Below are 15035 nucleotides of genomic sequence, written 5' to 3' on the forward strand. Positions count from 1 at the left end.
GTAGAAAGGAGAGACGAATTCTGAAAAACATCACACTTAATCAAATACGTAAATATGTGAAAAATTTCCATTCAATAGAAACATAGTTTAAAAAAAATCAAGATAACAGCTATAACCGAAGATTTTGTCTCCGTTTGTGGATTTTTAACTTTATTTCGACTGACTGGAAAATCATCGCATTTCACTATGTCAAATTGATGTTGAGAAGTATGGGTCTAACCCAAGCGAATAAATTAAAATAAGTTAAATAAATAAATACAATAAATACATAAATACACAGGGAGAAGTTAAAATGGAGGCAAGACAAATGGTGAAGGTGAAAGCTAGGTCTAAAATGAGATCCTAAATCGAAAATGAAGTGACTTTGTACTTCATTGTCCAGAGATAGGTGAAATGTGAAGGAGGTCTATTAGAGGTCCTCGAGAGGTACACCGCAGCGCACGTTGTAGAACTGATCGCACACCTTGAACTGGTTATGGAAGAGAGTTCCGTTCGGGCAGAGGAAACTGCGAACCAGATGGTCTTGACATAGATGGAATGCCTGCAACAAAACAGTAGCATACTTTAGATTGTAATTATTGTAAGAAAGAGAGAGACTGAACAATAACATCTTATTAGCATGGACAGAATTACAAAAGAAACAAGCACATAATTTGCAATTGACAGAGAGGTCATGAAAATCTCTGTAACAAGCACAGCGAATAGTCTTCATCTACTTGGTTCCTGATACGTGTAATGTTATGCATGAGTTGATAAATGCACGTCAAGTGACACCGAGCGAACACAAGAGCTTTAGTGAATAAATAATGTTTTAGACGAGCGTTTACTTCCCTGGTTGGAATCATCTTTTTGGTGAAATTTATTATTTCTACATCAGCAATTTATAATTTAGCGCGAAAGGAACTATGATTAACTTTTTATTAATCATTAGCTTTCAAACATATTCTATTGGAGGACACTTTATAGATCAGAGTTAAAACGGCAAGTGATTGAATTTATACATTCGAAAGTAAAGAAATAATGAGGAAAAGGTGATGATATACACAAGCAAGAAACTAATAAATATTACTTTAGGAATGAAAATTTCAAACTGAAAGAGAATTAGCGTTTAAAAACCTACGCCGATCGATGGCAAGAGTCATTTTTTGGCATTTCAAGGACATTTCCACTACGAAAGAAATCATATTATTAGTTACAATTATTTGAAGATATTAGCTGTGTGAGTGGCCAAGCGAAAAATAAATAAACAGACAAACAAACAAATAAATAAATGGATAAGTAAATAAATAAATAGACAAATAAATAAATAAATAAATAAATAAATAAATAATTTTTTTTATAAATAAAAAATTAAAATTTTGTCCGTACCCTTGAAATTGTTGCTCCATAGTCAGTTTTTGTCTCGGACTAGGTATTCAAATTTCGATTGTGGGTTCAGTTAATTTTTATCAGACTGTGTTTGTTCGAAGATAATGAGAAAACGGCTTAGCAGAATTACAGACGGAAAACGGTTCTGACGACTCCGAAGGGACTGACAACGGTCGTTATGGGTGATAGTCACACAAACCGGTCTTTTTGTTGTTGCCAGAAATGTCATATCTGTAAGTTTAAGTTGTAGCTTGCACACTTACAGATTTTTTTTTTTTTTGCTAGGGGCTTTACGTCGCACCGACACAGATAGGTCTTATGGCGACGATGGGATAGGAAAGGCCTAGGAGTTAGAAGGAAGCGGCCGTGGCCTTAATTAAGGTGCAGCCCCAGCATTTGCCTGGTGTGAAAATGGGAAACCACGGAAAACCATCTTCAGGGCTGCCGATAGTGGGATTCGAACCTACTATCTCCCGGATGCAAGCTCACAGCCGCGCGCCTCTACGCGCACGGCCAACTCGCCCGGTAGTTAACAGTATAAAGCTGAAACTTGAAAAAAACATACGTGAAGTAAGTAGGCCCCTAGTGTATTTGCAATAACAGTATTTGTGGTGTGGGATTGAGAGAGATTTTTTCAGTACGTGCAACAATAATATGTCAGAAATTAAGAAAGAAGTATCACCAATGTTAACGGATCAATAATGTCGCACATGGTCTTGGCTAAGAAATGAAATGTTCTCCCCGTCTTTCAAAAAGTGTAGAAATCGTTGAATATGATACACCCTATTCCTTCGCGATGCTGACGTTGTGTTTGCAATCGCCATATTATGTGTGACTTTTCCCTTCCTTGTGTGACATCTTCACAGCGATGCTTGCCTCGACTATTTAAGAGCAGACTGATTTGAAATCTTACTATCTACTAAAAAGAAAAGTTTGAAAATAAGCTTTACCCAGCAATTCCCATACGCGTAACAAACAAAAATCAATAATGGATGTTATAGCCGATATATTTATCCGAAAATGTGATTAAAATACCCCGTTTTGTACGATATGTCGTAAACAACTAATTTTTAAATGCAATGTTTATGTACGATTTAGACTAGACCGTTGTATCTTTTTTTTTGCTAGGGGCTTTACGTCGCACCGACACAGATAGGTCTTATGGCGACGATGGGATAGGAAAGGCCTAGGAGTTGGAAGGAAGCGGCCGTGGCCTTAATTATGGTACAGCCCCAGCATTTGCTTGGTGTGAAAATGGGGAAACCACGGAAAACCATTTTCAGGGCTGCCGATAGTGGGATTCGAACCCACTATCTCCCAGATGCAAGCTCACAGCCGCGCGCCTCTACGCGCACGGCCAACTCGCCCGGTGCGTTGTATCTAGAGCCCGGATTGTTATGCAGTAATAGGTTAGAACGCAAACTTAGTGAAACGGTCATGTTATGAGTTTTGCATAAACATCGGCCCATCAGAACCCCTAGAATGTATGTTACTCTCACTACATTACGGAAGAGCGGCCTATAACCAAATTAGTTTGCATTCTAACGTATTAGTGAAAAAAAAATCCGGGGTCTAGTTATATTCAATAAGACATCAAAAGTGATGCCACGGTAAGTGGTTTCGACTGTACTTGAAACTCGGCACTTATGTGCAAGCATATGCGGAGAATCCACTAGGCTACATATTATTTGATTAGTATACAGTGGCGTAGGGGCTGCCTGAGGAGGCGATAAAGGCGTGCTCGGTTCGCCCGGAAGAACGTGGGTTCGAATCCCCGTGAGGAAGTCTTAAAACTTAAGAAACGAGATTTCCACTTCCGGAGTTGCACATGGTCTTGAGGTCCACTCAGCCTACATCAGAAATGAGTACCAGGACAGGTTAATTCCTGGGGGCAAAGGCGGCCGGGTGTAGAGCTAACCACTCTACCCCTCCAAGGGCCTTCATGGTACGGACATGGAGAGGAGATGGAGATACAGTGGTGTAGCACTTTAGGGCATCAAAACAGGAAATGTCGATTTTCTCAGTTAATATTATCTTTATCAAAAAAGTCTGTACGCGATAAAAGTTGTACAGAATACCGTTTCTAAACTTTTATTTTTGACACCTTTTTTACCCTACGAGGAATAATAATGGAGACGGCTGTGCTAGAACAATAACTGCTCGCTTGTTGCTTAGAGGGGCCTAACATCTAAGTCATCGGCCAACAATAACTGCAACGAGATGCAATGATCTGACAGTTATTCTACTTACAAAGTGTAAAATACATACAATTTTTCTTGGCCCATTCAATATCATCATGGATCCTCCGTGGCTCAGGCGGCAGCGCGCCGGCCTCTCACCACTGGGTTCCGTAGCTACGGAACTACTACACGTAGTTCAAATCCCGGTTACTCCATGCGAGATTTGTGCTGGGCAAAGCGGAGGTGAGACAGATTTTCCTTCGAATACTCCGGTTTTCCCTGTCATCTTTCATTTCAGCTACAGTCTCCAATATAATTTCATTTCATCTCTCAGTCATTAATCGTTGCCACAGAGACAGACTTCGGCAGCCGGCAAATTTCCTATCTTCGTCGCTAGATGGGGCTACATCATTCCATTCCTGACCCGTTCGAATGACTGGAAACAGGTTGCAGATTATCATCGACATCATCATTATGTCACCTTTCCCGTGAAGAGCGGCATTCGGGTGAAATTATTTATACATTTCTTACATTTCTTACTGGAGAAGTCCGCGGGTCTCTTAAGCCCTCCCCCCCCCCAAAAATTCTGCACTGCGGGCATTGCAGACCCTAACGTTACGCCAGTAACCAACACCTCCTAGAAACCTAGGTGGTGTTGCAGTAACTCGCACCTAAAGCTATGTTCACTAATGAGACGTTGGAGAGAGCCACTAAACGATACAGCAGTTGCTAAAAGGGTCTGCTCAGAAAGTAGTCATCAGATATTTCCTTAAACTCCCACCAGATGTCACTATATTACAAGGCGCTAGATGACCTCGAGTCAGCCGCTAGGTGCTGCATCACGCGGGACTTACTAGAACGTCAACGAGTGATGAGATGATCCAACGCATGAAGCAAGCGAGTACCTAAGGAAACAAGCTAGCTTGCATCAGGGTTGCCAATTTACCCATCATATTACTATATCTGACCATTTCCAGTGTTAGGTCAGCCACATATTTTTCCAAAAAGTCACTAGTGGCATTTTAGCTACTTAGTTTTCTCAACTTAGCCATATTTACCATGGACGATTTTATTGAAATGTTTAGTGTAGTAACAGGTTTTAATTTCTAGTTTCGGCATTTTGTAAAATAGTTCCTACATTAATGATAATTGTATTTTTAGGCTGTAATACGCTAGAATGCAAATTAATTTGGTTAGTGGGGAGCGTCGATTAGCCCGTTGTTTCAAAATGTACCTATGGTAACATAAGTACGAGGGGTTGTAATAGACCCTAGCTCTTACGAATTACATAAGCAAATCACGTAGCGGGACCGTTGTGCGGTTGGAGTACACTTATTATTCGCTACAGTAAGATAGCATTCTAACTTATTACTGCCTACAAATTCGGGCTATAATGATAATTAAAGCCTGGATTTTTATGCAGTAACAGGTTAGATTGCAATCTAATTTGGTTAGTAGGAAGTGTCGGCCACCCGCTCTTCCACAATGTAGGAAGAGTAACATAAATTATAGGGGTTCTGATGGGCCGTACCCCTAATGTTCGTGCGAGCCTCATAGCATAATCGTTGTGAAGGTAGACTATACTTGCTATTCGCTTCAGTAAGTTTGCATTCTAACTTATTAATGCATCAAAATCCGGGCTCTAATGATAATAAAAGTAACTGAGTATTCCTGTTTCAAACACAACTACCAAGAATTCTGATTTGGCTTTTTCGCATGTTCGTCTCACTTGTCTGCACAGCATATCTTCGCTATTCAGTTAGGAATGAAATGAAAAATTCCAATTTGACATATGACACCAAGAAGGACATAATAAAGTGTGTAAATAAAAAATAATTGTAAAGGAAATCCACATAAAATCCACAGTTCTACCCCTTGAGGCAAGCAACTCAATATTGAAAACATCCTAGGGTTATGAGCTACAATTTTTAGGTAAATAAAATATAACAAAGTTTGCGAATATATGCTTTATGTATTCCTAAACATTACAATCCTTTTCTTAATCATCGTTATCCGGTTGATTAGATTTGCGGTTTGCCTTTTTCTACCACTACGAGCGCTAATGTGAGTCTAGGCGGTCTTTCACTTAAGCCTTCGTACAACTACAAACAGAACGCCTGAGGGAATTAAACCAAGCAACAATTTCTTTTCTTTTTGCTACGGGCTTTACGTCGCATCGACGCAGATAGGTCTTATGGCGACGATGGGATAGGAAAGGCCTAGGAGTTGGAAGGAAGCGGATGTGGCCTTAATTAAAGTACAACCCCAGCATTTTCCTGGTGTGAAAATAGGAAACCACGGAAAACCATCTTCAGGGCTTCCGACAGTGGAGTTCGAACCCACTCTCTCCCGGATGCAAGCTCACAGCTGGGCGCCCCAAACCGCACGGCAACTCGCCCGGTTTTCTGAACTCTAAATCCCGTCTTACCAGCCTGATATTCCTACGGTTACAACCTTTATTTCTATCACATTCGTTTTAATACGAAGAAAACACTGTAGCTTCATGATCATTTATATCATCTATCATTTCACTTTCTTTATAGATATAATCTGGTTTTATAAGCGCCACGTCGAGTATATTCCTCCCTCTGGCTTTTCAATCACTTTCTGATTCAGCTGTCCTTCCCAGATTTACTTATTTACCCTTTGTTTTCTGTCATTCGCATTACTTCCCATTTCGATAAATTGAGATAACTCGCTACAATCACGTTCCTTTCTCTATCATTGCCCACATAGCTTATTCTTTTATCAAATGATGCTGCATTATGGTCAGCCCTTCCAAGTCTGTACCCAGCAAAAACAACTTGCCTCCTCAAACATACACATGCGCAGAACATTGTACCCCCACTCTTGTGGTAATGGAAACATTTTATTTACACATTATCCCAAACGCAAACATGAAATGCGTTCTAACAATTTCTCTGTTTCGTCCTCGAGCCACGCTTCAGGAGAGTTACCTGACAATAGGCTTCAGTGTCAGCGTGGTATCCCCATTCGCGACCCTCACAGGAGAACCTGGTGAGAGGCACCTCCCTCAGCGTGGGATACAGCGGAGGATCGTGAGGAAGATGCAGATCATGGTAGGGATCATGAGGAGTACCATCCAGGTTGTAGTAGTGACCTGCTGCCGCGAGAGCTACCAGCATGAGTCCTGTAACAGAAGAAACAACCCATAACATTACTGGGTGAATAGTATAGAATAGAATATGTACTTAAGGAGAGGAAGGTTGTCGACTGCGCCAGCTTCGAAGAAACCCAATTGAAATACATATTAAAGGAAGGCGCATATATATTGATATTTTCCTGTTTTTATGCGCTATGATTTCGTTGATTCTTTATTTAATATTCAGTAATTTGATAAAATTCATTCATTGGTTCTGGTCAATACCTGCGGTGAATAGACATGAAATCCTCATTCATCTCCCAGGCGTAACATTTTAATGGATGAGGCGAGTATTAGTAATACTTACATACCACAATTCTGAAAGCTGAGTTGTGGAAGACCTAATGAGAGAAATCCATGCAAAGAACAATGTCCCTTAGTGCAAGGTTACGTGTAGATATTATTTAAAATATTTTCATAAATAATCTGTAATCATTTTTCATGGGTTATTTTCTCACATTCTACCTGTTGACTTATCACAGATTCCTTGGTTTCCAAAAATCCATCTTTCTCTGAAATACTCGTGGATACATGCAACCGTTTTTCAATTATGTTTTTATATGTAAAAATTTAAATTCAGGAAGAGAAAAATTATTCACATTCCCTGAATGTGAGTTTCATAGCCTTAGCTTTGTGGAGCATCAATGAAATTATCTTCGTCCCCTGTGAACTGAAAAGTATGCAGTAACGAAAAGGATACATGTTTGAAAAGGCGGAGAGGGACTTTCGGAGAAAGATCAAATCAGTGAATTCTACTATTATTTCAATGGAAGAAAATATGGAAGCACAAGAGTTGGAATAACGGAAAGTTAACTTTTCCGATGGGTGCTGTACTCATGTTCTCCGTTCTTGGGAGATGGAGAGCACTGGATTGTACGTCAGAAGGAGATCCTGCGAAATTATAACTTTAATAGCAAGTGGCCTAACTAATTCTGCCATCTGATTAATGCCCCTTCAAAGACTATGCAGAGTGATCGGACACAACGTAAAGCGGGTATATAAGCGTTAAGGGGTTGGTCATAATTATAAATAATATGAAGGAAATTATTGGATATTTCGCGCCGTTGTTATTTTATCAGCTGCTGAAGTCAGCCAATCAGATCGTTTCGCGGGCGAATTCAAATGGGCTTTACGAGGCAGTGTTGCTAAATCTGCACGTGGCTTAACAGCCATGACAAGAAATCGGCAACAAACACAAACGCACCATGGCGTACTTCCTATGCTGCAATCCTGTCAGCTCTGATGTCCATGTTCAAATCCCTCTTCTGGCGAACTTCTTTTCTTCGATTGCTCCTCTCAAACCAGTCTTAAGCCACGCAAAGCCCACCTGAGTTCGCATGCGAAGTGATCTGATTTTCTAACTTGAGCAGTTGATAAAATGACAATGGAGCGAGATATATAATAATTTTTTCAAATTAATGATCATTATGACCAACCCTCTAGCCCGGGGATTTACAGAATGCAGAAGAATTTTCCCCGTTCACGTTGTTTCCAACCACCCTGTAGAGAGTATTTTAGAGTAATGGAGATTTACCTTCCAAGGCCAGGATTTAAATTTCATTTTCATCCCACTGTCCAAACATAAACATAATAAATAAGCGCTTAACAAAGCACGAAACACGGCCTGTCAACTTAAAATTTAGAAAGTAAAGCATAGAGCAATGAGAGGGGATGTCATAATAACGTTAAAATATGATGTACAGAAGTTAAATTTTAGAGCACCATTGATATATTAATCATAACACAAGCCGTTTGACTTCTAATATTCTTTAATTAGGGTAGAATTTTACATTTTCGTAGACAAAATTGATCGACGAACGAAGTTTCAATTCTCGTGAACAACTCATTTAATTGAGAACAACAGTATGAAATAGCATAAACTGGAACTTATGAAATACTTCCTCTCATGCTACCGACTACACCTCATGACAGCATAAATTTAGAGGCCTATTATTTTACCCACGAAGCGTGTAAATACTGACCCGCAATACAAGTGTGTTGCGGGGTGGTATTTCCAAATGTAATAGGCGATTGATGATTACCTATGTACTACTACTACTACTACTACTACTACTACTACTACTACTACTACTACTACTACTACTACTACAACATCTCCTGGCCTTATCCCAATTATTTGGGGTCAGTTCTACCAGTGGCTGAAGCCTAGTTTTACGACCGGATGCCGTTCCTGACGCGAACCCTATGTGAAGGGATGTATTCACTATTGCGTGTTTCTGGAGAGGTTGTGTGTAAATGAAGATTTTACTCTACTAAAGAGTTATAATAGAGGAAACGGTAACATACAAAACAAATCACGTTATCCCACGCGCTATGCACTAAATGTTAAGTTTAAACTTTAATAAATGCAAACATGCAGCCAGAATTTGAGATTATCAGGCCTGATTCTATTCACACCTTATTAATTCTTTTAGTTTTTCTTATCAATTTTATTTAATGTTATACATCCGTATCTTTTAAACTGCAACATGATCAATCCAATATCTATACATTTCTTCCCCCCTACAAAGCGCTTCAGAAAGACTCTAGTAACAAAGATAATTGTACCGATTAAGACCACATTCAAATACCATGAAATGCCGTCTCTAGGAACTCAGTGAAATCATGTATGTATGTTCAGTCTTCAGCCCTAAGGCTGGTTGTATCCTCAACAGCTCTGCCATCAGCTGCCATAAACGGCCTAGACATCACGGAAGAGGCGTACTAGGGAAATGAGGAGTGAGGTAGTTTCACGTTGCTTTCCTCACCGAGCCAGAAGTTGCTATTACATATCAGTCTGCCAAGCCCACTGAAATGTATGCACCAACCGACCCTCTGAGCAACATTTTCACACCATTCACACCATCGCATCGGCCAGGCAGCCCCTTTGCCATTTATCACGAAGTGGATTTATTTTTATAGGCGTACGTTGTTGGGAAATGAAGATTTTCTATTATTAAGCAAACAAAGTAATGGGCAAAATTATGATTCTTTCGAAACTTCCTGTGAAGACATGGAATTTATTTAAGAATATATTAGCCAACTAACAACCTTATTAATGTCACCACTGAAGACAAATAGTAGTGATGAAAGTCACCCCTCCTCTCTAAATACATTTCAAGGATTTTCATCTCCATTGATCCCGGTATGATCTTATGAAATTCATTAATAAAAAATATGACAAAATTGCTAATATCGACAAAATCTTAATTGACAAGAAAACTAATTTCTTTAACTATTATTAGCCTATTAAATTATGCATCACTATTTATGTTTATTTGAAGATCGTGGCGAGTGATATTGTCATTGGCTCGTCACCAAGGTTCCTGGTATTCGAATATCGGTCTACTCATGTGGGTTTAACAAAAGGGAAAGATATCCCTGTTGTAAGGATTCCATGTAAAACAAGAGACCTCATGGTTAATACGTAAAACTACAAGCTTGTTATCTATTTTTATACCGAGCGAGTTGGCCGTGTGGTTAGGATCGCGTAGCTCTGAACTTGCATTCGGGAGATGGTGGGTTCTAATCCCACGGTCGGCAGCTCTGAAGATTGTTTTCCATGGTTTCCCATTTTCACTCCAAGCAAATTCTGGGGCTGAACCTTAATTAGAACCACGGACGCTGTCTTCTAAGTCCTAGCCTTTTCCCATACTTGTGTCGCCGGAAACCTTCGATGTGTTAGTGCGACGTTAAAACACTAGCAAAAATAAAGTTTCATTTTTAATATACAGCCAATAATTTAATTTGCGATTGTGAAAATGTTTTAAATTACAGGCGCCTTGCAAATTTGTATCAGAATGTGAGCTGTGAAGGTAAGACTTTCATATGGTTGTCGTTCAGGAGGAAGAGAATCGAACCTATGTAGAGAAATAAGAGCATATGCATTCGAGGCCCGAGAGTACCCATTTTTTTCAGTTCATTCTCGATGCACTTCTTTCAGGAGATCCATCACTGTCTTGATCTCCTATTATGAAGATGTTTATCAGCTGGACTACCAACTACACTGGTGCTATTTCTTTCAGTGCACCGATAGAAGAGTCATTTCAGGGGGTTGGGACATTTCCTACTGTAAACTCTAGGAACTGTGTTTAATGACTTGCGTTCATACAGTGAAATTCATAGGAGGGCACAACACAACATACAACGAATATAGCCTCCTGAAAGATCTGCCCTGGGATATGTAAGCGCCAGTGAAATGCAGAGAAACAATTTATGAGACCTACTTATTAATTGTGCATAATATAGTAGAATAGACCAGGAAGAGTAGGATTAGATACGAGGAAAATCAGGAAAGAGGTGAAGGCTTAGAAAGTAAACAAGAAATTCGGACAAAAATAATGAGACGATTTGAATATGTCGAATTAATGAAGGACAGAAAAGCTGCCCGAGCAGTCTTAGATACACTAGTGGGAGGGTGAAGATCTTTGGGAGGAGTCAGAATTAAATAGGAGGACCATTTTAGGAAAGATGCAATACCAGTGATCAAACAGTCGGCCATTTATTATTTCATTGTGAAGTGCTTGAAAGAGAAACAAGCATTTTAATGTAAGATATTTTTGGATTCAGAGTCATAGACAATGAGGAAAATTAGGTTAGTCAAGAATATTTAAAACAATTTTGACAAACTGTGAAAAAGGCATACAGTTTTAACGTAGACTTACGTTCCTCTACAACGGGTATATGCAATGAAAAATTTTAAGACGCTTTTAGTGTTTGGGTGGAACGCGTATATCGCCGAGAGTATTAAAGGTACGATTATGTTTAATGTCGCAATTGACAGATAAAATAGGAGTCTACCTGTTTCAAGAAACAAATGAAAATCTAGAACGCAGTTTTCATGAAATAGCGCTTCAAAGCCAGGAAAATATGTGCCAAATATGTAACGTCACATGCATACTCTGTTATAAGATGGCGCCGTGTTGACACGCGCGCTTAACTGGAGGTTAGGTGTCGTTATGAATACATCTTGGTCAGTTGTAGGCCTGTAGAATAACAACTTTAATAATGGAAAAGAAATATTTGATTAGGATTCGGCAAAAACGCGCAAAAGAAAGAGTTGAAACGAGAAAAGAGAATGCTGAAGGAATAAAAGAAATTAAGCGAAAAGAGGCATTATAATGAGAAATTAAAACAGCGATAACAATTTACAATAACTCTTCAATTATGTCTCCTGTTTCTGATTTTACAGACCCATACTACATCAAGTTCTTTCTTTCTTTCTTTCTTTCTTTCTTTCTTTCTTTCTTAATCCGCTTACCCTCCAGGGTTGGTTTTTCTCTCGGACTTAGCGAGGAATTTCACCTCCACCGCCTCAGGGGCAGTGTCCTGGAGTGTGAGAATTTGGGTCGGGGGATACAACTGGGGAGGATGTTCAGTACCTCGCCCAGGCGGCCTCACCTGCTATGCCGAACAGGGGCTTTGTGGGAGGGGGGTGGATGGAGGGATCGTAAGGGATATACAAGGAAGAGGGAAGGAAGCGGCCATGGCCTTAACTTAGGTACCATGTCGGCATTTGCCTGGAGGAGAAGTGGGAAGAGGATGTCTAAAATGGCAATCGAACATCGTCTCCTCAGTCGACATCCCGAGACTGAGGACACCTTTCTATCCCTCGTACCACTTTTCAAATTTCGTGGGAGAGGCGGCAATCGAACCCAGGACAACGGAGTGGCAGCGAATTACACTAATCACTACACCACAGGGGAACTACAGGGAGTTATTACACACATTCTAAGTGTACCACGTTTTATTGAATCAAACATTATTACCCACATAATATTTGTCTTTTATTTCTAACACTCAGAACCCAGCGGCTGTTACAATAGTGACAGCCTACCGCCATATTTTTTGCACATTTAAACGTACATCATAACAGCCATGGAATTATGAATGTGTCTCACATGTAGTTGGGAGGTTGACTTAATGTTGTCAACATGATTACTCAAAGTATGTAGTATTACTGACATTTAGTATAGCATGCTATAAATAAATAAATAAATAAATAAATAAATAAATAAATAAATAAATAAATAAATAAATAAATAAATAAATAAATAAATAAATAAATAAATAAATAAATAAATAAATAAATAAATAAATAAATAAATAAATAAATAAATAAATAAATAAATAAATAAATAAATAAATAAATAAATAAATAAATAAATAAATAAATAAATAAATAAATAAATAAATAAATAAATAAATAAATAAATAAATAAATAAATAAATAAATAAATAAATAAATAAATAAATAAATAAATAAATAAATAAATAAATAAATAAATAAATAAATAAATAAATAAATAAATAAATAAATAAATAAATAAATAAATAAATAAATAAATAAATAAATAAATAAATAAATAAATAAATAAATAAATAAATAAATAAATAAATAAATAAATAAATAAATAAATAAATAAATAAATAAATAAATAAATAAATAAATAAATAAATAAATAAATAAATAAATAAATAAATAAATAAATAAATAAATAAATAAATAAATAAATAAATAAATAAATAAATAAATAAATAAATAAATAAATAAATAAATAAATAAATAAATAAATAAATAAATAAATAAATAAATAAATAAATAAATAAATAAATAAATAAATAAATAAATAAATAAATAAATAAATAAATAAATAAATAAATAAATAAATAAATAAATAAATAAATAAATAAATAAATAAATAAATAAATAAATAAATAAATAAATAAATAAATAAATAAATAAATAAATAAATAAATAAATAAATAAATAAATAAATAAATAAATAAATAAATAAATAAATAAATAAATAAATAAATAAATAAATAAATAAATAAATAAATAAATAAATAAATAAATAAATAAATAAATAAATAAATAAATAAATAAATAAATAAATAAATAAATAAATAAATAAATAAATAAATAAATAAATAAATAAATAAATAAATAAATAAATAAATAAATAAATAAATAAATAAATAAATAAATAAATAAATAAATAAATAAATAAATAAATAAATAAATAAATAAATAAATAAATAAATAAATAAATAAATAAATAAATAAATAAATAAATAAATAAATAAATAAATAAATAAATAAATAAATAAATAAATAAATAAATAAATAAATAAATAAATAAATAAATAAATAAATAAAAAATAAATAAAAAATAAATAAAAAATAAATAAAAAATAAATAAAAAATAAATAAAAAATAAATAAATACATAAGTAAATAAATAAATAAATAAATACATAAATAAATAAATAAATAAATAAATCTACGCGTACCGTTCCCAGTTGAACACATATAGCATACCATCTCCACCTTTTAGAACCACACAGCGAGTAAAATTATTTCGAGGGCACCTCGTCATTACATTGCAATATATTTCCTAACAGACTCGGCTGAAAATCGAATTACTGGTAAATGCCATGTAATATGGCAGCAGTATAGTGCACAGTCATGCCCCCCTGCGGGTGAACTGCCAGGAGAAGTCATGCGTATTATTTGGCCATTAAGTAAAGCAGGTCGTGACCAGAGCATTATGCTACACACTCACAGCTGTTGACTCGGAACATCTGCGAGTTAAACACATAATTGGATTTAAAGAGAGTTATATTTACTAATGCAACCCATCAAGCAAATATATTTCAAATGTGAAATACACATATACAGTATTTACACAGTGTACTGTATTAATTAGTATATCCTAGATAGAAAGTTAGGGCTAGGAAAGCGGTTTACTGGTTTAAGTACAGTAGCTGTAAACATTTCTGCTGATGAAATCTATCTTGCTTAACCCTGGAATCGTACACCGTGGTATTGAGTGCCCCATGACTAAATGGTTAGCGTGCTGGCCTTTGGTTGAAGGGGTCCCGGGTTCAATTCCCGGACGGATCGGGGATTTTAACCTTAATTGGTTATTTCCCATTGCTTGGAGACTGGGTGTGTGTCGTCCTTAAAGAAAACCAGGAAAACAAGGAAGAATACGAAAACATTAGTAATTTAAAAATAAGTTTAAAAAATCGCAGTAATTTGGTGTTCGCAACCGCTATAATGTAGTCTCCTACCACCGTGACTTTTGTAATCTCAGCTCATGCACTAATTCTTACTAATTCTACCTCATCAGTTACCTTGGCTGTATTTGGGGGAGAGACGAAATCTGCACTCTGTGTCAGTTATACTTGGGGACAAATCATGACGGCCTCAGTCCCTGGAAGCGAACTGGAAGCCAGCAGTCAATCACACCGTGGACCTTGCTATGTTAACGAGTTCTACGGGAACTTTGTATAGTGTCGAGAGGTAGTCAAACCACT

General features: G+C 36.5%; 1 protein-coding gene across 1 annotated transcript in view; it reads right to left on the reverse strand.

The window, feature by feature from the left end:
• Positions 1-323: 323 nt before the first annotated feature.
• The window catches only part of LOC136874343 (U-scoloptoxin(01)-Cw1a), a 108152-nt gene continuing 93440 nt past the window's right edge, over positions 324-15035 (reverse strand). Inside the window, exons 2-3 of the mRNA XM_068227721.1 lie at positions 6506-6699; positions 324-541 (exon numbers count right to left, since the gene is read on the reverse strand). Of these exons, the coding sequence (XP_068083822.1) occupies positions 410-541; positions 6506-6694 (321 nt within the window). The 5' untranslated portion in view covers positions 6695-6699 and the 3' untranslated portion in view covers positions 324-409. The remainder of the gene's footprint in view (positions 542-6505; positions 6700-15035) is intronic.

Source organism: Anabrus simplex, chromosome 5 (assembly GCF_040414725.1).
Source record: "Anabrus simplex isolate iqAnaSimp1 chromosome 5, ASM4041472v1, whole genome shotgun sequence".
Classification (NCBI taxonomy): Eukaryota; Metazoa; Arthropoda; class Insecta; order Orthoptera; family Tettigoniidae; genus Anabrus; species Anabrus simplex.